The sequence below is a fragment of the Scleropages formosus genome, chromosome 12 (genome assembly GCF_900964775.1).
Source record: "Scleropages formosus chromosome 12, fSclFor1.1, whole genome shotgun sequence".
NCBI lineage: Eukaryota > Metazoa > Chordata > Actinopteri > Osteoglossiformes > Osteoglossidae > Scleropages > Scleropages formosus.
Window position 1 is genome coordinate 23422562 of NC_041817.1, and position 22952 is coordinate 23445513.

The 22952-nt window shown below is 46.9% G+C and overlaps 1 protein-coding gene across 1 annotated transcript in view; it reads left to right on the forward strand.

Moving 5' to 3' along the window:
* klf12b (Kruppel-like factor 12b) overlaps positions 1 to 22198 on the forward strand; it is a 48175-nt gene extending 25977 nt beyond the window's left edge. The window contains exons 3-6 of the mRNA XM_018745016.2: positions 8064 to 8565; positions 15054 to 15189; positions 19831 to 19988; positions 21347 to 22198. Coding sequence (XP_018600532.1) covers positions 8064 to 8565; positions 15054 to 15189; positions 19831 to 19988; positions 21347 to 21528 — 978 coding nt within the window. The 3' untranslated portion in view covers positions 21529 to 22198. The remainder of the gene's footprint in view (positions 1 to 8063; positions 8566 to 15053; positions 15190 to 19830; positions 19989 to 21346) is intronic.
* The last annotated feature ends 754 nt before the right edge of the window (positions 22199 to 22952 follow it).

Here is a 22952-nt window from a genome sequence, read left to right on the forward strand (position 1 = left end):
AAAAAAATCAAAGGTGGAACCAAAACCATTCACACACTGTGCTTTTTTTTAGTTGCTTTAAATATGCCAAGTCATCAAAAGGGAAGCATTCTAAGCATCTTTCCACTGAGCGAGGCGTTCAGCTATGTGCCCCAAACCTCAGCGAAGAGTCCCGCTAAGGCAGAGAGCAGGTCGGTGTGCTCCGGTCCCACCACTGACCCTCTCCAGCTCTGGCCACAGAAATCAGCTGAACCATATCTCGGTTTCCAGCGGCCTGTCGGGTTAATTCACACAACACACCCTGTCCACTGGGGGGGGGGGGGGGGGGCATGCTGCTGCTTGGGTGCAAGAACGTTACATTCATAAAGCAGAGACTGGAGATTGTTCCAGCTGAGACTGTTGCTGCTTGTAGCAGATGCCACTGCAGTTCTCGGTCTTGGCAATTATCCTTCCTTACAGTGGAAAACATCCATCAAACCATCCATCATGGGTAGTTGCAATGTTCAGAGCAGAGTCGTGGTGGTCTGGAGCCTATCCAGGAAGCGCAGAAAGTGAGACGGGGTACACACTGGTTGGGAAGCCAGTCCATCATAGGGCATAGATAACATCACCAAACAATTAACCACTATGCTTCATGACAACAGGTTTCCAAATGTATTTATGTATACACACACACACACATTTTCAGAACCGCTTGTGCCATACAGGGTCGCAGGGAACCGGAGCCTACCCGGCAACACAGGGCGTAAGGCCGGAGGGGGAGGGGACACACCCAGGATGGGACGCCAGTCCGTCGCAAGGCACCCCAAGCGGGACTCGAACCCCAGACCCACCGGACAGCAGGACTGTGGTCCAACCCACTGCGCCACCACACCCCCATTTATGTATAGTTCTTATTAATTTTATTTACAGGAAAAGTATTTTTATGGTTTTAAAAATGTTTGAAAAAAAAGCAAAAAAAAACATGACCTTTGTGTCACTTGTGAGAAAAGTGCCTGTCAATTTTGGAAGTTAGTATGAGGCAAGATGGAATATAAAAAATATAATTTAGCTCCATCCCTCTTGCGGTCCCTTCCTTGTGGTCCTCCCCCGCCCCTCCACTCCCCCCATCCCTGTCTCTTTAGAGCTGATTAGTGCTACAGATTATGCAAATGAGATCAGAGTGTGGAAGCAGTGTCCTCGGCATGCGAGAGCACACACGGGCGCCGGCGACAGAGCAGGCCGATGCCTCATCAGCAGTCATTCCAGGCAGAAAAAATAAAATAAAATCTCCCACATTAACGGATCTTTTGCGTTAGCAACATGTCAACATGCTGTCACAGTTGCGTTTTTATTCCCTGGCTCCTCCTAGGGAACTGTAAAGCTCAAAGTAAGCGCTCTGTTGTGAAGACTAGAAATGAACCTGTTATTTATACATAATTACCTGTCAGTTTATTATCGCTTGACACGTATTACTCATTCAAGGCCTTTCAAAATATTCTGTTATTGGCTGAGGAAGAAAAAATATAATAGCATTTATCACAGATATATAAATAATAAATAATAGAACCATATCTGCATGCAGGTGAACGTAGTTCCCACTGCCAGGTGGACCGTGAAAGACAGTGAAAGACCTGAGGGTGGGGGAGGAGTTCCTGTATAAGAGGTTATGACCCCATTGGGTCGAGCTGCAGATCACCGCCAGGCCTTGCTGCAGTCATGGGTCCTCTCAGGCCCACCCGCAGTGAATGCTGGAGCGATGCAGCTGCTTGCCACAGCACAAAGACGGCAGTGTGCTGCACAGATAGAGGACACAGAAGCTGAGGACGTGGACGAGTAAGCTTTGGGCCTTGCAGACATGGAGACATGGAGTTAGACAGGATCCCTTTCTTGATCTAGGAAGAATCATGTATGTTTGTAATGTATGGGCTCAAATTATCCTATGTGTCTATACTAGATAATGATGTACTTTTGTGATGTTTTAAAAGATACCCAGCATAGTAGGGAAGCATAATTATGTACAAAACAGGGAAAAACCTAAACAAAACTTCCTGATAGTGAAGATGAGTCCAGGGGTTCGGTGCTAATGGCGATAGAGGCCCTGAGCTCCATGCACTCGCTCACATGGACAAATAAACAAACATTATGTAAAGCATCCTAATCACAGCGCCAGGATTAGACCAAAAAAAATCGTGGACCTTGGGAGCTGGATCCCGCAGGAAACGCCCTGAGTTCCACTCTAAGTTAGGTCCAGAGTAACTTCTTTTTGGGCTCAGGTCCTGCTGCACTGTGGTTATAAGCAGTACTTCGGAAAGTAAGTGCTTGAAAAAACATATTATGATTCCACAAGTAACTATAGCAGGTAATGCTTTTGTTCAGAATACAGCAGCAGCTTGGAGAAAATGACACGCATGCAAGTGTAGACTGTGCTTTTTTTGTATTGCATCCTCACAAGTTGAGAATTAATTTGTCCATTTGTGACCTGTTTGCCTTTACGCCCTCTGGACCAATAAACTGCGATGTAGTGTGTCATTTTGTAAAGCTGCTCCCACTGCTGTACACTTGAAAAGCACAGCAGTGTGCTCTGTGTTAACGCTGTTTTTCCTATACTATTTACCCCTATAAAAATTATGTCCACTTTGTGGAACAGTAAATGTTATGCTAGGCTTCCACGTGAAAATTGTGAATAGGCATTTTCACATTACCAACCTCACTGAGCAGTGCTTTGTATTTTGAATGGTATCTATTTTAAATAGCTTCTTATGAGCTTTTTCAGCCAGATAAAATCAGTTCTGGTGGCTGTATATGTGATTCGGTGGGATAACTTCTTTCAGCTGTGCTGCCCTATGGGCAGAACCAAAGAGGAACCTCGAACCCAGTGGTGTAGCAGAAACCGGGCCTACCGCTCTTGCTCTGCAGTATGTTTTAGGTTTAGAAAATTAAATATTTTATCCAGTTGGTAAGTGTCTGGTTTACACAAAAAACAGAAGATGTACTCAGTTTAGTGTAAAAATCCAACAAAGGGGCTTGGCTGCTCAGATCCCCTTAGTATATGAATGAACACTGATGGTGGTATCCTGCCAAAACTCATTTGTTACATTATATTTCAGTAAACTCATATGTGCTCTCCCATCTCTGCTTTGAATTTCTGGTTTACATTTACTTGTTCAGCTAACATTTTTGTCCAAAGCAACTTAAAGTGTTAAGATTATATTAAGTTATCATTTATACAGCTGGGTAACTTCAGTAGAGCAATTCAGGGTCAGTACCTTGCTCAAGGGTACTATAGCCAGAGGTGGGGTTCAAACCTATAACCTTTCGAGCTAAAGGCAATAGCATTAACCACTATGATACCAGCTGTCCCTATGCATTGTGTAACTTTTGTTTCATACTATATTTTGTTACTCAGTGTCACTCCTTATAGCCCCTAACTTAAGTTAACCCATATGAGTGGAGGGCAGCCGTAGGAATGATATTCCTGCTGTTATAAAGGAAAGGAGTTGAGTGGCATCACAAGTGATCCTTACTGCCTCAAAGTATACTGCCATCATCAATGCTGTCTGAACTGTCTGAAGCCCTTTGTTGTCATGGGAATGTTTCCAGCTATCACATCACACATAGGTAATTTTTTCTGGTGTCATACATTGTGGTAGGGTATGTTTTCAGATTGCCATCTATATAGCGTATCTACATAGCAAGCATTGAATTAGTTGGTCAAATCTGATTTCAGAAGACATATTTCAACGAGTGCCAGGGGGTGCGGTGGCACAGTGGGTTGGACCACAGTCCTGCTTTCTGGTGGGTCTGGGGTTCGAGTCTTGCTTGGGGTGCCTTGCAACAGACTGGCGTCCCGTCCTGGGTGTGTTCCCTCCCCCTCCGGCCTTATGCCCTGTGTTACCGGGTAGGCTCCGGTTCCCTGTGACCCTGTATGGGACAAGCGGTTCTGACAGTGTGTGTGTGTGTGTGTGTGTGTGTATTTCAACAAGCAAGGTTGCCACAAAGTAATGCTTGACAGTACATTTATAGGGTGATGTCTGTAGAGGTTACCTGGTAAACACATACACACTTTCAGAACTGCTCATCCCATATGGGGTCACAGGGAACCGGAGCCTACCCGGTAACACAGGGCATAAGGCCAGAGGGGAGGGGACACACCCAGAACGGGATGCCAGTCCGCCGCAAGGCACTCCAAGCAGGACTCAAACCCCAGACCCACCAGAGAGCAGGACTGTGGTCCAACCCACTGCGCCACTGCACCCCCACAGGACCTGGTAAACATTTTTTTTTAAAAAGCACATAGAGGAATGTAATTTACTTTTTGTTCCATTTAGCAGGGATCAAGTGTGAGAAATGTCACAGCCGTGTTTAGGGTTCCATTAGCGTTAATATGACCAAAGTACCTCTTTCAAGCAGCTGCTTTTCCCCAACTCAGACTTATTTTAAATGCTGTTAAGTAGAGGGAGATTAGCTGAACAAGGACACACATACGTGTCGGGTGAGAAAACCTGGAGGAAACAAAAAGTTGTCGTCCTTCTGCTTGTCAAAGGTCTTTTTGATTTGCATGAAACATGCTTTATTAATAGATCATTAATAATGAGTCAAGAAAAGTATATTTTTATTGGAATTGTTAAAGAGGAGGTTGGCGTTTGCTGCAAGAGGCTGATCTCTAGTGGACGTTGACCTCATGTCAAGGACACTTTGAGGCAGGATGGGGTTTTAATAACACCTATAGATTGAAAGCCTTTATCACATCAACCCATCCTTAAATCCTCGCCGAGATGGGATCGGTTACCTTGCTCAAACAACTCCATGCTGTGAATTTATATAGCAGACGGCTTGTCTTTATTTCATGTTAAGTGCCATCTTTTATAAGAACCTTTTTAATCTTGTTGAAGACTTTCAATCTAAGGGTAGCTTTGAAATACAGACTTCTCTTGAACTGTCTTCCTTGATGTGGAATCAATGGCCAACCTATCGATCTCCAGCGATGAGCTCACCTTATAGCTGTTCACCTCTACAGGCATTATGGACATGGAACATGAAAATATGGAAGCTGACATGAAGTGAAGCAGGAATATAGGCCACTTGTTATGACTTCCCTTTCCATTTTCATAATCATCAGCACATCTCCACCTTGTTTGTGACTTCTGACTGTGAACTCGAACACCTGCCATGCAGAGAGGTTATTAGTGGAGCACAACTGTAGTTCAGAGAACTTCAGCCCCTTACGTTCTTCAGGGAGAACAATCCACCTGTCAATTTAATATATTCATTTTATCTGCAAACCACCTGGCACCCTTTGTGGGCAGGTCATCATCCGGGCCAGTTTGTCGGCCTAACCTTGGTTAACCTTCATACTTAACACGCTATCAGACTGGCCTTACACAGCGATACTGTTATCCAGTTTGTCAAAATCAACAGCAAAAAATGTAGATTCAAAATAGCATGAAAAAAATGGGCCATTTCATTCAGCCTGATACACAGCCAACATTACAGACGCTGAATGAAATGTTGGTTTTTAGTCAAAATAACGTCAGACGCTAGCACGGGACACATCTGTTGCTGCAATACAAGAGCTTTCTCATCACTTTAATTTGCTCTCATTCCAAGATGAGGACTTGATGATTCAAAACTTTAATATTTGACTCTTGTCCAGAGTGGCCAGCAATTGTGTCAGTGTCACATAGGTTAAGGTACTACAGCTTAAGCATCCATCCATCCATCCATCCATCCATCCATCCATTCAATCCAACTATGGCCCCAGCAATCCGAGAACCCACACCTAATCCAGGAAGCACTGTCATCCAGTCCAACAATACCCCAGATGGGACGCAAGTGAAGATGCTTACAGAAACCAACCTTTTCTGAAAAGCTTGGTGAGACTGCAGGTCAGGAAATTGGGCCCATATGATGTTTTTCCAGAACCAGAGAAAGGGGGCTTGACTAAAGATATTAATGGAGCCAGGAGTGATGTCTCTCTGTGGGTGTGATGAAAAACAGGCGGGAGAGATAACTGGCATGTGCGGAAAGTTCCCCCCTCTGCCTGGACTCCTTCGTAAGACACACGGCCTTCCCAGTCTAGCCACTGTTTGACTTCACAGATTGTCGTTTCGGAAAGTTCTCCTGTCAAAACTTCATTTAAAGTGACGATTTCTTCTGGACAAGTGTGGAGCTCGACATGCTCTGCGGATGATGCCGCCCACCGCTCGACTTGAACTGTCGTACAATAAAGCCCTGAAGCTGGTGGAAAAGAGCAGTGTGTTGCCCAGTGACAGCGTCTAGGGAAAGCATGTGTTTTGAGGAAAACTACCAAGCTTAGTGCTTTTACAAGCTGTGTGAGCCTTTAGCTGGACATTGTTTTTAAAGCTGCCAAATGTTCAGTGTATTGTAGGTGACGTTACTCCGATACACTCATCACTCATATAAAGGGTTCATATACAATAAAAAAGCCACTGCAACAGCTTATGGAAATATGTACCATCTTTTCATAAAACAGGTTTTTTACTCTGTACAACGGCCCTTTTGCTATTTTACTTCCACAACGAAAATTCAGCAAAATTTCTTGAATCAGATATGATGCTGTTGTCCTCAGTGGTGTCAGTCTGGCTCTTTTCTGGCTAAATCTAATGTATTAACGTCTACATCACATTGGAAACAATGAACGGTGGTTTAAATAAAACCTCAATTTTGCGATCAAATGAAAATCATCTCTTGTCAAAGATTTGTTGGTAACGCTGTGCATCTAAAATGACAATGTCCACATTTGTTGCGTAGTGAAAGAAACGGGCAGTGAGCTTGTGAACTTTATTTCTATACAGCATAAACATCTGTAAGTCGAAAAATGAAAATGCGCCTTAAAAAGGTTGGAAAGAAAGAGCAACAGGCAGCATAACAGCATAGTATTAAAAGATAATTTAGAAAGAAAATTTTTAAATGGGAAAACTGATTTTATAGAGGGACTGAAATGTATTTCCATAAGCTAACAAAAAATGTTTTTTTTTTTGCTCACAAACCAGTGGAAAGACACACTGGCCCGTAAAGTGTCCACAAGTAGGAACGGAAAAAAGTGAAATGTAATGGAAGGCTAATAGAAACGTCTTTACCGAGACAAACAGAAACGGTTTGATTTCAAAGAGATAATGTTTGTCACAAAGTTGTCTAACCTACATTAAATCAAAATAAAAGTGGGAGGCGTGTGGGAAGTCTGTGGTTGCATTTTGCATTGTCTCTAACCCTCTGGCCTAGCCCAATCTTTTCTCACTATTGTTCACTTGGCCTTCTCATAGCAGCCTCTTCTTATGCTCTTCTTTACCATCGTATCTATTCTGTAGGTCCACCGCAAAAATGCAGTTTTTTCATTTGAATGATTTTCTCACATTACTGCATTGCATCACTTTATTGTTAAATTTATTGTTACTATTGTTAGTACATCAGGATTTTTCTTCTTTTATAGAAAAACAGTTGTGACACAAAAACTAACCTGTTCTTTAAAAAGACTGGTTATGGTTTTATTCTATATATTCATAAACATATGTGGATGTTGTTTACATGTATCTGACATGTGGTTATGCAAATGTTTTTCAAGAATACATATATCCTGCATTCTATACAGTATGCGGTATTTCCCCGGCAAGTTTTTGCTAACGTGGTGGTATGGAGAATTTACCACCTAGAATGGCAGAAATTTGTCAAGCAGAAGGGGGGGGGGGGGGGGTGATGGTTGTCTGGGTGTGATTCTTAACAATAACAACATCTTTATTTTTAACCAGAGAAGCTCTTCTAACAGCTGCTTTGTTACATAAACTCTGCTTGTGATCATAGGAGGTTTTTGGTGTTTTTTTAGGTTTAAATACTTAAAATGTAGTGTAACTTCTTTTCTGTACTGTTCTGTTATTCTGACTTTACTGGTAAAGTGAAACAAAAGCTAGTTGTTAACCACAGATGAAAAGAAAAAAGACTTTTTTTGTTTATCAGATATTTTGGCTTTGGTCACAAGGTGTAATACCATGGTAATAGGTGAGGCTCTCGCATAGCAGTCGCAGGGTGAGAGGCCAGACAGGAAGACTTCAGCATCTCACCGTCACATATCTCCTGTCCTTCCACAGTCCCCCAAAGTGCGCAGCTACCCAGACATGGAAGCAGTTCCGCTGCTGCTGAGGACAGTGAAACCTGAGCCTCCCGAGGACCTGCTCTCATCCAGCCAGTTTCAGGCACAAACAGAACCAGTGGACTTGTCCATCAACAAAGCCCGGACCTCTCCGCCGTCAGGGCCCTTCTCCTCCCGCTCCTCGCCCGTGACATCTGCCTTCTCCCCGTCGCCATCGTCAGCCTCCTCCTCACCCCCTACGGTCATCACCTCAGCACCCCCGGCATCCTGCGTGCCGCCCCACTCTGGCATCAGGGGACAGCCGTTTCTGCACATCATCCACCCCGTCCCCCCGTCCAGCCCCATCAACCTGCAAAGCGGGAAACTACAGGGCCGCGTGCATCGCATCCCTGTGGTGGTGCAATCCGTACCTCTCATGTACACGGCCGTGAGCCCCCCCGGGAGCCGTAGCCCTGCTGTCATGCTACCTCTGCTGGAGGATGGGAGGAGTCAAAGTAAAGGTAGCCAATCACTGCAGACCCCTCACCGTCGTATGACTTGTACACAGCACGTTTAACACTAACCCTACACCACCCATTTTACACCGCTGCATATATACTTGGTATACTAACATATAACCTACGTATTCTTATTCATTTAGCTGACCCTTTCTCCAGATATCTTGGGGATTCACCTATTTATACAGCGGGGTAATTTTTACTCTATCAGTGTAGGGTTAGGTACCTTGATCAAGGGTGCTACAGCACGAAGAGGCATTTGGACCTGTAACTTTTGAACATCGAGCTTCTCTGCTGCCCAAGAAGTTTCTTAAAATACGCAATGATGTGGCTGGTAGTGTAGTGGTTAGTGCTGCTGCCTTTAAATCCACAGCTTGCAGGTTCAGTTCCCTAATTATGGAATGTATTTGTCAGTCAGCTGGAGAGCTAGAGGTAGGAAGCTGCTCAGGGACACAATGTTGGCCTCATATTACAACTCCCAGTGTTGCCAAGGCCTTGGGGGGAGGGGTGATGTTGCTCTTACTGGGCCTTCGTAGGTGCGCCTTGTTCAGTCCAGTTTCCCATCAATGACACAGAGAGAGCGGCGTTTCCCACAGCTTTTTTGTGCGGTGCCTTTGTCTTTCCTCATTTCCCCCTGAGGTCAGATCCAGAAAGAGAAGCAGGAGAAATCTGGGGAGAACATGGGGGGGGCTGGGCTCGTCTCGAAGCCAAAGCACGCTTCTGGGAAGGAGAGAAGAGATTCGCCCGATAAGAGAACCCGCAAAAGTGTAAAGGTTTGTGTCCTGTTGCCTCGGGTCCAGGTGATCCGGTCCAGTTGGGCTGCGCCGATATTTTAATCAGAACCACACGTCCCACTTTACCGTCGGTTGAGCTCTCGAACCCTGCTGGCTCATGGTATGAGGTGCTCTTTTAGAACTGATTTCTCAGAGGGTGTGGCTTTTTCGCCATGTCCAGAAAAAAAAGGCGAAACCGCGTTGGGTGTTGCTGTCCAATCTTTCTGTGGCTTAAAGGGGACACAAGGGAGCCGTCTGTTGGGTAATTGCTGTTTATCCGGGATTTCCGCCTCTCCCAGTCTGGTAGGCCCGAATCCTGGGAGACGGGCTCCTAAATGATGCTCGTCCGCTGCGGGATGGGCAAAAAAGAAAAAACAAGACTCGTGTGACAGGGTGGAACTGGTATTGAAGATGGGTGGTGCCCTGAAGCGTTTAGGTGCACAGAGAGAGCCACTCCACCCATGCCGCATGTGCGAAAGCGGGGTCAGCGGAGTCACGCTTGGGAGAGGCTGGAAGCGTTCCAGCAAATGAAAACGTTTTACGAAAAAAACACTTTATGAGACACGTCCAGAACTTTGGGAGACTCATAATTTAAATGAACATTTTACCTGAACAGGAGTGGAGGAATTATTGTTGCTTCATCTCCACTTTTCTTCTTGCTTACGTTTACAGATTTCTTGTAATTCCGTCTGCCTGCAGTTGCATTTTTGCAGTGTAAATTGCTTATGGTGAAGCGCGTCGGAAGCTGAGAGCCTTTCGTTATATTAAAAAAAGGATCGTTCATTAAACTTTTGCAAGCAAATGAAGCTTGAATTTATTTTGAAAAGCCCCTTTGTGTTTTTAAGGACCAGCTTGCAGACAATAGGGCTGTCATTATGAGGCAAGACTTCCTAATTATCGGGTTAGCCATGTTTTTCCACCCCCGGGGGCTCCCTGGAGCCCCCCCGCCCCCTGCCCCCCACAGAGCTCCCCACCGTCCTTTCTGTCTCTGCTCTATAGGTACAAACTGGTCATCTAGTTTCAGAAGGCGACGACCCTCACATCAGCCCTATGGCTGCACGGTTACCATGGAAACAGGCCTAGATTTGAAACAACAAGAAAGAAATAATTAGGTTTACTTACATCATTCTCTAAAGATCTTTTCCTGTTTTATTTACAAATATGGATTTTTCTAAAAAAACATTAATTTTTAGTTTTCTTCTGAACAAAATACATTTTCGACTGATTCAGAGCCACCCTGCTGAATTACCTGTTACTGTAGGTTAGTCAGCCTTTTAGTAGCTGATGAAAGATCCCCAACACATCATCATTAGGACACTGGGGAAAAAAAAGCGTTTGACGTCCGGCTGTCATCTGTCATGTCTGTCGGGGCCATTACTGTTTGGTCTACAGACATGTTCTGGTCAGTTGTACAGTGTGCCAGGTTGTATTTGCCCTGAGGACCGATGCAAGAACATGCATGTCTAACAGTCAGCGGAGAACTGACAATAATCTGTTGTGACCAAACGATTCGCGAATCCATCCGAAAACCCTTTCCTGTTCCGCATATTCAGATTAGAGCCGTGATGACAACTTGCTGATATGAAATTAATTTTTATTTTATATTTAATGTATAACATAATGTGAACTTGTAATTATGCAGTTATGCTCAGAAGTTAATTTGCTAATTGTTCTCCGGTCCTTTACGTTTACATTGATCCACTTATCAGACGCTTTTCCTCCAACTCAGCGAACACAAAACTGCATTTCGCCGACAGATGGAGAGATATGGATGCAGACACATGATTCTGCAAGTGCACTCGGTCTGCTCGTAGCTGCATATAGAATTAGTAGAAATAACAGTCTTTAAATAGATCATATTAACAGTAACGTTACATGGGTAGCAGCATGTAGAATTGTTATAAAATACGTAGGTAACTGACAGATAACGTCATGCAATTTTATAGAGCAGATAGGAGTCATCTTGGGCATAAATGATAGTTTGTGTGCACTAGTTAAAGCATTTATTTATTTAAAATTTTAATTTAAAAAAAAAAAAAGTTAATTTTGGACATTAATTTAGCCGGGAAGTGCACTGACAATATGTACAATAAAGACCAAGCGTGATCATAGATGTAGTTTGCTAGTAATTTCCTGGTAAAAATATCACAACAAGTTGGCCCAAATGTAAGAACTGTCACCCAAGTGTCTGGGGAAATGTGGTATCAAATGTGGTATCTCCACATGCTCCACCTTCTATGGCCAGACCAGGGCTGGGCCTCCAACAGGAAGCAACGAAAAGCAAGGTCTCATTTAATGCTCCAGAAGCCAAGAATAGGCTGTAAAATACTAGTGGGCTAAATTTCCTTAAGCCTGAAATTAAGCTTAAAATTTAGTCCTAAAAAACAATTCTGGTTGATTTAACGTAGAAACAAAAGGAATTCTCTTCCAGCAGGTTCCATGAGCTTTTACTCCGTTTTTTAAGTGACACGGCCATTTACATTGTTTTTACTTGGACAAATTTTGTCTGTTTGGCAGATTTACATGGATGACTTAAAGGAAGACAAGGGGTTTTCTCAATGTAAACTATATTTAAAAACCATTTGATGGGTATTCCTCCACCGTATGTATAAATACCATAAATTCTGTAAATTAATTTAAAATTAGCCTTCTCCTTCATTGTGACTTCTTTGCCACATGTTGCTTTGTTTTTCATTCTTTTTTTTATGTTTCTAGGCATTTTCCAGAGCGCTCCAGCTCATTGGCACAGACTTGCTGGAGGTCCTTTTTATGCATCGATTAATCTTACTTTAGAGAAGCTGTCAGAAACTATACAGAGGTAATTTGGAATGGACATCAGCGGCTGAGCGCAGGTCACAGGTTGTGGATGGATGTCTAGTGTTGTCCGCTTTCATCTTGGACGAGAGAAAGTGACATTTCTCTGAAAATGGGTAGAACACTTGTAGTTGAAGGCTAATGTGATGCCAAGTAAGTGTTAGTCACTGTATCCAAGGGCGCTTACCCGCGGTCCTCCTCTGTGCTGGTCTTCCCACATCTTTGGCGTGTGGAGCAGTACTCGGCGTTCACCTGCAGTGTGTCGGAGCTTCGGGATGAGGCATCGCTTAGGAACAGCCTCCTCTGGATGACACACATGTAAAGTGTTATATACCAGTCAAAAGTGTGAGTCCACCTGCTGGAAACTGGTTGTCGCTCTCAAGGTATCCGACCAGGACACGAGACACCATGTCTCTCCAAATCTCCTGCAGTGGTTCCCAGAGATGTAGGAAACCTGTGTGTCGCTTTGCTCCCCCTTTCCCCCCAGTTTGTCCCATACTGGTGTTGACCAGGTAGCCCAGGTGGACATACCACATTTCTCCAGACACTTTTTATTGCTACTGTATGGGTTAAAGCTTGTAGATCTGCAGCATTTTTATTCTACCTTTTTGTTCTATAAATATCCAAACTGGACACGATTCCTCAAGAACCTTTAAATGAGAGTTATCTGTTGTGGCTCAATAGAAACGAATAAAAATTACAACGAAAAGTCATCTTGATAAGTTGCATATTTTGCGGATGTTTTATATTTCAGTGCTGCTGCGTCTGGGCGTAAAGGATATTTACATCTTCGGTGCTGTTTAATTATTCAGTACTTTATCTAATGTTTGTCATTAACGATTGCTGTCCCTGCGAGCGCTGATATCGGCTTTGCTGCTCCAGTGCCGCGGCTCGCCTGTGATTTATGTACTCCTGTGCGCCTGCTGTCAGTCGAGATGTTGAGACGAGATCTCCTGGGAGCTGCGGTCCTCTTAAGTGGCTGGACAATAACCCTGCTGTTAAGGTTTGATGCCATCACCGCAGCGAGTAACGATGGATTACCAAATTCAGAGAGATGGGGGAGGGTGTATTAATAATAATGCTTTGCATATCTTTTTGGCTTTACCTTGAAATTTCGCATTATATATAATATCTGTAATAACAGTATCAGCACCGCTCACGGCTAACAGCCCGGACACATCGACCCGAAGGCTAACTGTATACATGCCGAGAGGCTGGTCCTCTTGAACACGGCACACAACCTCAGTTAGAGCAGTAAAATATTGAGCTGAAGAAAAAATTAATTGCAAACTGCTTATGAAATAAAGCCCTCAAGAGCAGTAGGAGAAAGTCTCACTCTGAGCTCACCTCTGTTTTCAAAGCCCTGGTATGACGTGTGAACCAAAGTTTATCAGCGCCCATCACCCCCACCCCAAGGACACGGTGGGTCAAGGTGTGTGGTTGGGGGTACTGTGGGAGGGGGGCAACAACTGATAGAGGTTGACTCCCTGACTACAGGAAATGGCTTTCTATCGCAGCAGTGCTGCAGGCCCCACTGCCCAAGGGCTGATAATGAGGCCTGGTGGGGGGGTTGGTGGGCTGTGGGCTGACAGGCCCTTGACAGACAGAGGGCCCGAGGGGTCCCGTGTGAAACTGTTTCCGATAGACTCCTGATGGGGGACCCCTCTGGCTCTCGCTGGCCTCAGGAGGGTGCCGTTCAAGGCACATGTCAGTGCAGAGGCTCGGAGACTGTTGCCTTGGGGGGAGAGGCTGCTTCCTTTATTTGTCTTTAAAAATAACATGAAATGTACCGGTTATGAAAAAATACTATGCATTAATGATAACCTGTTCATTAGTGTGCACATATTTTCCAGATAACACGTATGTTGTCAGGTATGTTTGCACACACAAGGAATTTGATGTGGTGGTTAATGTAACAGAATAAAATTGAATCAAAAGAGTAAATATGTAGGAGGGGGTGCGGTGGCGCAGTGGGTTGGACCTCGGTCCTGCTGTCCCGTGGGTCTGGGGTTCAAGTCCCGCTTGGGGTGCCTTGCGACGGACTGGCGTCCCGTCCTGGGTGTGTCCCCTCCCCCTCCGGCCTTACGCCCTGTGTTACCGGGTAGGCTCCGGTTCCCCCCGACCCCGTATGGGACAAGCGGTTCTGAAAGTGTGTGTGTATGAGTAAATATGTGGCAAAGTTTGAAAGGTATTGTAAATGCTGTAGAAAGAGTGGAATTATTTAGAAATCTTGAAAAGTTTATTTTTTGGATCAGGGAAACAACATTATTTATGCAGCTGGGTAATTTTACTACAGCAATTTAGAGTTAAGTACCTTGCTCAGCAGTGCTATAGCTGGAGGTGGGATTTGAACCTGCAACCTTTCACTCCAAATGCAGCAGCTTGCTCTCGCACACATGCATGGAAACTGCTTGTCCCAAGGGGGGTTGCGGCAAACCAGAGCCTAACCCAGCAACACAGGGGGAGGGGACACACCCAGGGCAGGACGCCAGTCCATTGCAAGGCACCCCAAGCAAGACTTGAACCCTAGACCCACCAGAGAGCGGGATGGGGACAAACCCACCACACCACTGCACCCCCTACATGCAGCAGCTCTAACCCCCTAAACTACCAAACAAAATAGACCAGCCCAACAAACCATGGCTGCTGTTCTTGACACTTATGGTCAGGATTATTTCCTAGTTTAACACCATAGAGCCCAGTACTTCCTGTCTTCTCACTGAACAGTTTTTGCGCCTATGATTTCTAGTACTTTCCATTTGCCCTTGAAATAAGTGATATTAACATTCCAGTGCTGATGATTATAACTAAGGCCCACATTTTTAATGTGTGGTTTTAATGGATGACTGGGATTCGCCCCGTATCCTGTCTGATCAGTTTGCCGCTTTGTTGTCTGTTCTGCAGTAGCGCAAAACGACCCCAACAGCTTGTCGCCAAGACAACCGAAAAGCGACAGCGACGACGACCTTCCAAATGTGACCCTGGACAGTGTTAACGAAACGGGATCGACGGCCCTCTCCATTGCCAGAGCCGTGCAGGAGTGAGTAGCCTCTTGTGTCCTCCTCCTCCTCCTCGCCGCATTTTCTATCTGTCTGCTTCCCTCTTTCGAGATGTCCTGTCCCTGCCTCCCCCCGATTAGCACCCAAGGACGATCTCAAAAGGGGCTGGGTCTCAAACGATGTCATTATCAGACTTTTGACTTTATGAGGTTTTCGTCCGTGGTGAGAGTAATTTTCGTCCTTGGGCCGTGTTGTCATCGTCCTTGGGCCGTGTTGTCATCGCCATCTGTTTTCAATCGGCCCAAATAAGGGTTCCTACCTCCCAGGCCCAGGGGCACGATGGGAATGGTGATATGACCTCTGCCCTTTGCTCGCAGTAGAACCTGCAAACATCTGTAAAAGCTATGCTGTAAGTCAAACGATCCCCCATAATGGAGCAATATTTAGATGAACTGCCACTCTGCCATGTCTGCACACACATACAGCGCTGCTGCACACTGTCCCTTCCGAAGGTGTGTGTGAAACTCCTTAGAAGCAGAGTGTCCCTGAGCACAGTGCTGTGTGGCGTCCCCTATAGGAACTAGCAGTCAACAAGCTGGACTTGCAGCCAGAATGTTGGTGGTTTAAGCCCCAGCGATAGTCATCATTATAAATAGATGAAAGTGATTATATCGGCATCAAGCTGATTTATACAAAATACAACAGAGTAAAGAAACTATTTACCCATTTATCCAGCACTTCTCTTTAAAGGGACCTGCAATCTTCCATTCGTACACTACGCAGCTTGCAGTAATTCACCTATTTATACTGCCAGGTAATTTTTACTGTGTCAGTTCAGAACAAGTACCTTGATCAAGGGTAGTACACTAGGAGTTGGGATTTGAACCTAGATCCTTTGGCAGCAAAGTGGGGGGGAGGTCACCACCACTACACCAGCTGCTCACACAAGATAAGATGCTGGTGAGGGCACATTTTGTACTGAATGTGTGTTCCAAGTTGGTATCTGGAGGTGATATCTTGTCAGATTGTATGTGTGACGTGTTTCTGTGTGTGTTTGTGTTTGTGTGTGTCTAAAAGCCGGCTGGATTCCAGGTCCATGTGTTCAGGAGGACCCATGTACATGGGATGAGTGACTTGAGGCGGGACTGGTTCAGCTCCAGGTTTACAGGCATGTCCAGGAGTGTGACTGAGAGCTGTAGAGAGGGTGCTGCCCGGCTGGCTGTAGGGGTTGGGGTGGGGGTCAACCACGTGGAGGGCATTCACCCGATCCAGGTGGCAAACGAACAGAGACGAGAGAGGAGCTGTTTCTCAAACGGCTTTCCTTCCCATACAAGGACACAATAACTGGACCTGTGTGAGGTATTTTTTACACTCTTTGAGAGCACACGCAGAGCTGACCTATTCTCTCGTTTGTCTCATGAGTTAACGTGGCGCGTACGAAAAGCGGCGAAACGTGAGTCTTTGCTTGAACTCCGTTGCTTGCGGATCCTGGATTGGATCTGCTTCTTTCCTCACGGGTAGGGCTTTGTCTCTGAGTACTTCCAGAGGAGACTGGCGTCCCATCCTGGGTGTGTCTCCTCCCCTTCCAGCCTTGCGCCCTGTGTTGCCAGGTTAGGCTCCTGTTTGCCACGACCCTGCTCAGGACAAGCAGTTTCAGACCATATGTGTGTGTGTGTGTGTGTGTGAGTGTAATATGGTGGACGTGGCTCACGCGGCATGTGGGATCGTTTCAGGAAACGAGGGTGAACAAAGGCACCGTTTGGCCCACGGGAACCAGGGACATACTCCTAACTGTTTTGCGAGTGCTGCCATTTACGGTACGCAAGGTCTGCTGTGACTGGCCAGGAGACATGTCAATCGCTACAATGAGCCAATGAGAATAGGGTCAGGAGTGAGTGTCCATGCTGCCGCCTGTGTCACACACACTTTACTAAGTAAAGCTTGTCCTGTGGGTCCGTCTGAATGTGTGTGTGTGTGTGTGTGTGTGTGTGCACGCGGCTCCAGCTCCTCGGCCAGCCTTCTCCATATTCATGAGTCCCCGGGGAGAGGCCGGCCTGTTGTTGGAGAGGCCCCGGCTCTGGCTGGGTGGGCCCCCTGGGGCCTGGGGCCGCTCACCGTGACGGGCGGGGCTCCCTTGGTTTACAGCCACGAGGTGGCTTATGGGCGGAAGGTAAAAGCGGCGCTGTCAGTCACCGCGCCTCTCCGAGTTCATCCATTTATTTATAACCACGGCGCTGCCTCGGTGTGCTTCACTGCCCCCGCTCTCGGAGCCCTGGGCCTTGCGCATCTGGTCACAGGTGTGTGTCTGTGTGTGTGTATGTGTGTGTATGTGTTTGCCTCTGAGGCATTCGTTTTTCTGGCACAAGTTTGAAAGAATTAAAGTTTTTTGCAGCTACACACTCCATAATTGCAGCTGTTACTGTCTTCCTTGTGGGAGGTGCAGAGGTTGTCTATGGCAGCAGGGGGCGTAGTGGTTAGAGGCACCGCCTTGCACTCCAAAGACCAGGGCTTAAATCTCACCTCCTGCTGGATTACCCTTGATCGAGGTACTAACCGTGAACTCATACAGTATAAATGGGTAAATCAGTGTAAGCAGCTTCATGCTGTAAGTTCCTTTGGAGAAGAACACCAGAGGGTTAATCCTGTCATACACACAGTGTTATTTATTAATCCCCATGGTGTTATCAGGGGCGTAACATCTTGTCAAGGACTGGGGGTGCAAGGAGTTACATACAAATACTGGGGTGACAGGTCAGGGTTGACTGACCGCTAGGGGGGACGTGATGCCCCCCTTTAGAGATGATAAGTTGCAAGGCAAGGTCACGCATACGCTTCCTCCGTAGCCTTTGGAGCGTCACGAGGGTGTCTGTCGATTTGTGTGTGAGCAGCGTCGGGCTTCCTACCCCGTCCCAAGGTGAACAAAACACTCGCAGGCCACTGGCTCACGGGGGTCACATGGGAGCCACATGGCGATCACATGTTGGACAGCCGCTTGGACTCGCCCCGCCTCGCCCTGCCCCGCACACCCCGAGGATCGCACCCTCCAGCACTGAAATAACGTAAAGCGCCGGGAAGAACAACAGCAAGTGCGACGTGCCGGTCCAACATCTCCCCCCTGCTGTACTGCCCACCCGGGACCGGTTCGCATTCCACTCCCACGTGTCCTACAGACCCTATTTCTCTGCTCCTGGAAGAATCCCAACCCCCCAGTTGCACGAGGAAGAGCAGGCGAGAGGGGACAAGGTGGAGTGGGGGAAGCGGGGGTGGAAAAGTCATCGCGGGGGCTGGTGGGAAAGGAGGGCCAGAGAGCCCCCCTTGCGAACCACCTCCAGTGTGCACGCGTGCACACACACACACACACACACACCCCACTTCCTGCTCCTACCCCTCCCTCCTCCCCCAGCCACTGCGATCACCTGTTGGTGTTGGCGGTCGGCCACTCTGAGGCCCGGCGGAAGTGACCGAATCGGTCAGAAATGGGGCTGAACCCGCGCTCCCATCTCCCAGCGCGCCAAGGAAGCGCCAGAGCGAAGTCCGGGAGAAAAGGACTGAGACGCAGGGGGCGGATCATGGGGGGGGTCACAGCATCTCCATTTGCTCCCTCGCTGCTCCAACCACCGTGTTTCGCTCACGAAGCTGAAAGATGGAACTCAGAGGAGCGTCAGGAGGACGTGGCGACCGCACAGGAAGAACTCGGGAAAAACAAACCCCCAGAACAACAAGACGATGCAGATGTGGGCGAAGGTCCTCCGGCCCCCTGTACATTGTACCGATGTCATTGACACATAATATACATGATATCAACTGTAAATTATGCAACAACAATGTACTGCCGCTGACTTCTAAAAGCCGTGTATGAAACAGTTCCAAAAAATGGCCCTGACCCCTGCGTGACCTTGGCATCCTGCTTTGGCGAATGTCCTTGTTTGTCGCTGTCAAGTCTGCGCAAAGCGGAAGTGCAGCTGAGGTTCCTTTCCAATACGGGTCAGGATTCTTTTTTTCCTTTATTGTTCTTTTGTTTGGACTTTTTCCCTCAGCTACCGAGGGAGTTGTCCGCTCCCGTAAACCCAGATGACCATAAATCCCGTGACCGTGTCAACATGTGTGTCTCGGTGCGCTCCACACTGACGTTCATTTGTCACATTAAAACAATGCATGATTAATGACAATATCCAGCTCTAAAGTGTTTTTTACTCTTTTTTTACTGATGCTTTCACTCAAATGCAAAAAAAAACACTGAGCCCCAATCTTAGAAATGTAATGTGGTGTTGTTGCGCCCCCTACTGGTCACTTGTGTGATGACAGCTAATGCTCAGACCTCGGCCCAGTGACCTCGGGCCTCATGTTCGGGTGTCCCAGCAGGACTCTGTATGTGCACGGTGCAGGAGCACACACACACACAAACACACACACACACACACTTGTGTGAAAGCCAGTCTGCTGTCTTTTTTTGCTCTGTTTATTATTTATTTGTTCATTCCTGTGTTTATTCCCATGTTCCCCCCACGCTCCCATTTTTGGTCACTGCTCAGGTGTGAAGGCCTTTCACCAGCGTTATGTCCATCGGTTATTTTGTTGTTACAGCTCACTGCTGCTATAAAAGGTGTAATAAGAGCAGAAGACAGAGTCAGCATAGAAATGCCACCCCGAATGGTCCTTGACCTGCTTTCTCTTCCCTCCAGCTCCATGTCCCCGTTCAGCATCGAGGGCATGCGCCGCCCGCGGAGGTCCGAGTCCCCCGACTCCAAGAAGAGGCGCATCCACAGGTGCGACTTTGACGGCTGCAATAAGGTGTACACAAAGAGCTCGCACCTGAAAGCGCACCGGAGAACACACACAGGTGAGCACCTGCACCTGCACCCTGGTCCTGACCCTGTGACCCTCTCTTTCAATGGGGAACATCATTACGGACACTTTTGGACTACACCGCGTCGACTGACTTTTACATTGTTTGCAACTTTCCTTTTAGTAAACAGCGCAAATTACAGGCAATCGTTTAAACAACAAGCACAACATCAATCTCCATAATTTGCTAATTAGTATTTTTTTAATTTATTGAGGTTTCCTGCTGTTTATTAGTTTCAGCAGTTTTCAGCAGGATAGCAGCCTATAAGAGATCTAAAAACCTTCATAGCCAGTTTTAAATACACACACACACACACACACACACACACACACATTTTCTGAACCGCTCGTCCCATGCGGGGTCGCGGGGAACCGGAGCCTACCTGGCAACACAGGGCGTAAGGCCAGAGGGGGGGGGGACACACCCAGGACGGGACGCCAGTCCGTCGCAAGGTACCCCAAGTGGGACTCGAACCCCAGACCCACCGGAGAGCAGGACCAGGTCCAATCCACTGCGTCACCACGCCCCCCCAGTTTTAAATAAGAACGACAAAATGAAAAAAAGGTCAGATGAGAGCCAGCAAAACCCGTCTCCCTTTCAACAGAGCTGGCAGCATCTCTGTGTTCTTTGCACAGTAGCAATGCGTGTAGTGTTACTGTCTCACAGCACCTGGGTGGTGTGAGAGGACATGGGTTTGATCCCCGCTCAGTATTTGTGGAGTTAGCATGTTCTCCCCGTGTCTGAGTGGGTTTCCTCTGGGTGCTCTGGTTTCCTCCCACACTCCAAAGACATGCTGTTTGGGTTCCTTCATAGTGTGTGAGTGACAGAGAGAGTGTGTTCCACTGATGTATGGATGAGTGTATCTAGCAGTGTAAGTCACCTTGGTGAATAAGGTGTGTGGGCTGATAACACTACATAGAGTTCATTGGAAGTCGCTTTGGAGAAAAATATCTGCTAAATACACACACACACACATTTTCAGAACCGCTTGTCCCATACGGGGTCACGGGGAACCGGAGCCTAACCCGGCAACTCAGAGCGTAAGGCTGGAGGGGGAGGGGACACACCCAGGACGGGACGCCAGTCCGTCACAAGGCACCCCAAGCGGGACTCGAACCCCAGACCCACTGGAGAGCAGGACTGCGGTCCAACCCACTGCGCCACCGCGCCCCCTGTTAAATCTAAACAGATATACAATTTCAGTTTCTGTTCAATATCAGACCTTTTTAATTTTTTTGTTCTTGAACTACAGTTGTTTTAAAGACTGCTGACACTCCTGTACTCAATACCTCGGTGATCATGTGTCTCGGTGCCTTGATGATGACCGCTCCCCCCACTTGCTGTCTTCGCAGGTGAGAAGCCATACAAATGCACGTGGGACGGCTGCACGTGGAAGTTTGCCCGCTCGGACGAGCTCACGCGACACTACCGCAAGCACACGGGTGTGAAGCCCTTCAAGTGCGCAGACTGCGAGCGCAGCTTCTCGCGCTCCGACCACCTGGCCCTGCACCGCCGCCGCCACATGCTGGTGTGAGTGGAGTGGAGGGGAGGGGGCGGGCGAACGCCACACAAGGGCACCCGAGGACGAGATCACGGAGGAGCAGGGCCTCGTCCGTACCTTACGGGTTCAGCAGGCCTGAACCCGGCCCTGTTTGCCCAGCAGCCCCGCCATGGCCGGGGGGGGTGGGGGGGGGTGGGAGTTGGACAGGAGAACCTCAAGAGGGGAAACAGGGGGTCCACCCCCTCGGGACAGGAGGGGGATTGGATGGGACCCTGAAACCACAACCCTCCTTTCCACATGTGAGAAAGTGGTGGAGCACAGCATCGTGTGTGTGTGTGTGTGTGTATGTGTGTGTGTGTGTGCGCGCACACACACACTTAGAGCGCTCTGCTCAGACTCGCCTATTTGGTACGGCACCACGCTCTGCACTGATGTCCGACCCATAAGCAACAGTGTATTCGGGCTTTTAAATAGCATATGTGTGTGTGGTTTTTTTGTTTCTTTTTCCTTTGTCGTCGGTCAGAAGGCTGCTTTTATAATGCGTCTATAATGTGAAAGGCCACTGCAGACGGAACCCTCCGCGGACAGCTGTTGCACAACTTCCTGTCCCCACCCCCACCCCTGCACCCACACCTTCCATGATGCACCGAACTCCAGCACCCCAAAGGAAGCCAGCACGTTGTTGGATCTCTCCCCCCCCGGGAATAATAATAATAATGATGATGATGATGATGATGGTAACTTTGACACCAGACTGCAGCAACATGAGGAAATGCAGGCCTCAGATGCCCTGAGGGGGGTCAGCTTGGATTGTCGCCCACCGAGGACAAATCCAGCGAATGAGATTATTCCCACACACAGCAATTTATCCAAGGGGCTCGTTTTTTTTTTTTTTTTTTTTTTTTCTACAGCCTTTAGCACATGTTGCTTCGATGTTTTCTTCAGTGTTTCTTTTTCCATGAAGTGGGTTTTTTGGCAACACAATCTGAAGAAATGTGTATCCCTTTCTTCTGCATATGGCTTTTGATGACATTTTTTTGTCATTTCAAAATTCTCACCATGGTGATGCTTTATTACGAGAGAGTTGTTTAGAAAAAAAGTTATGGGTGCATTCTGTGCTGTGATTAGCAAACGGTAAAGTGCAATCTCATTAAGTAAATATAGTTAATATAGTAAATACAAGAACTTTTTTGTTCTTTTTTGTTCATTTATTATATCTTCATCTGCCTGCTTTGAGACCATATCAAACCAAGACCTATAATAAACATGATGTTTTTTGTAATTTTCTGTATGTATCCTTTTAAACCTTTTTGAGCACCTTAAGTTCAGCATAAATGTGACCATGATTTTAAGTGTAATGCTCACACACCTCGTTTTACCCAACAAAAGGGATTAGTGCTATTATTAGTATTTTTATTTCTATGGACATATATCCAGAGTGGGGTTTGAGCCATTTC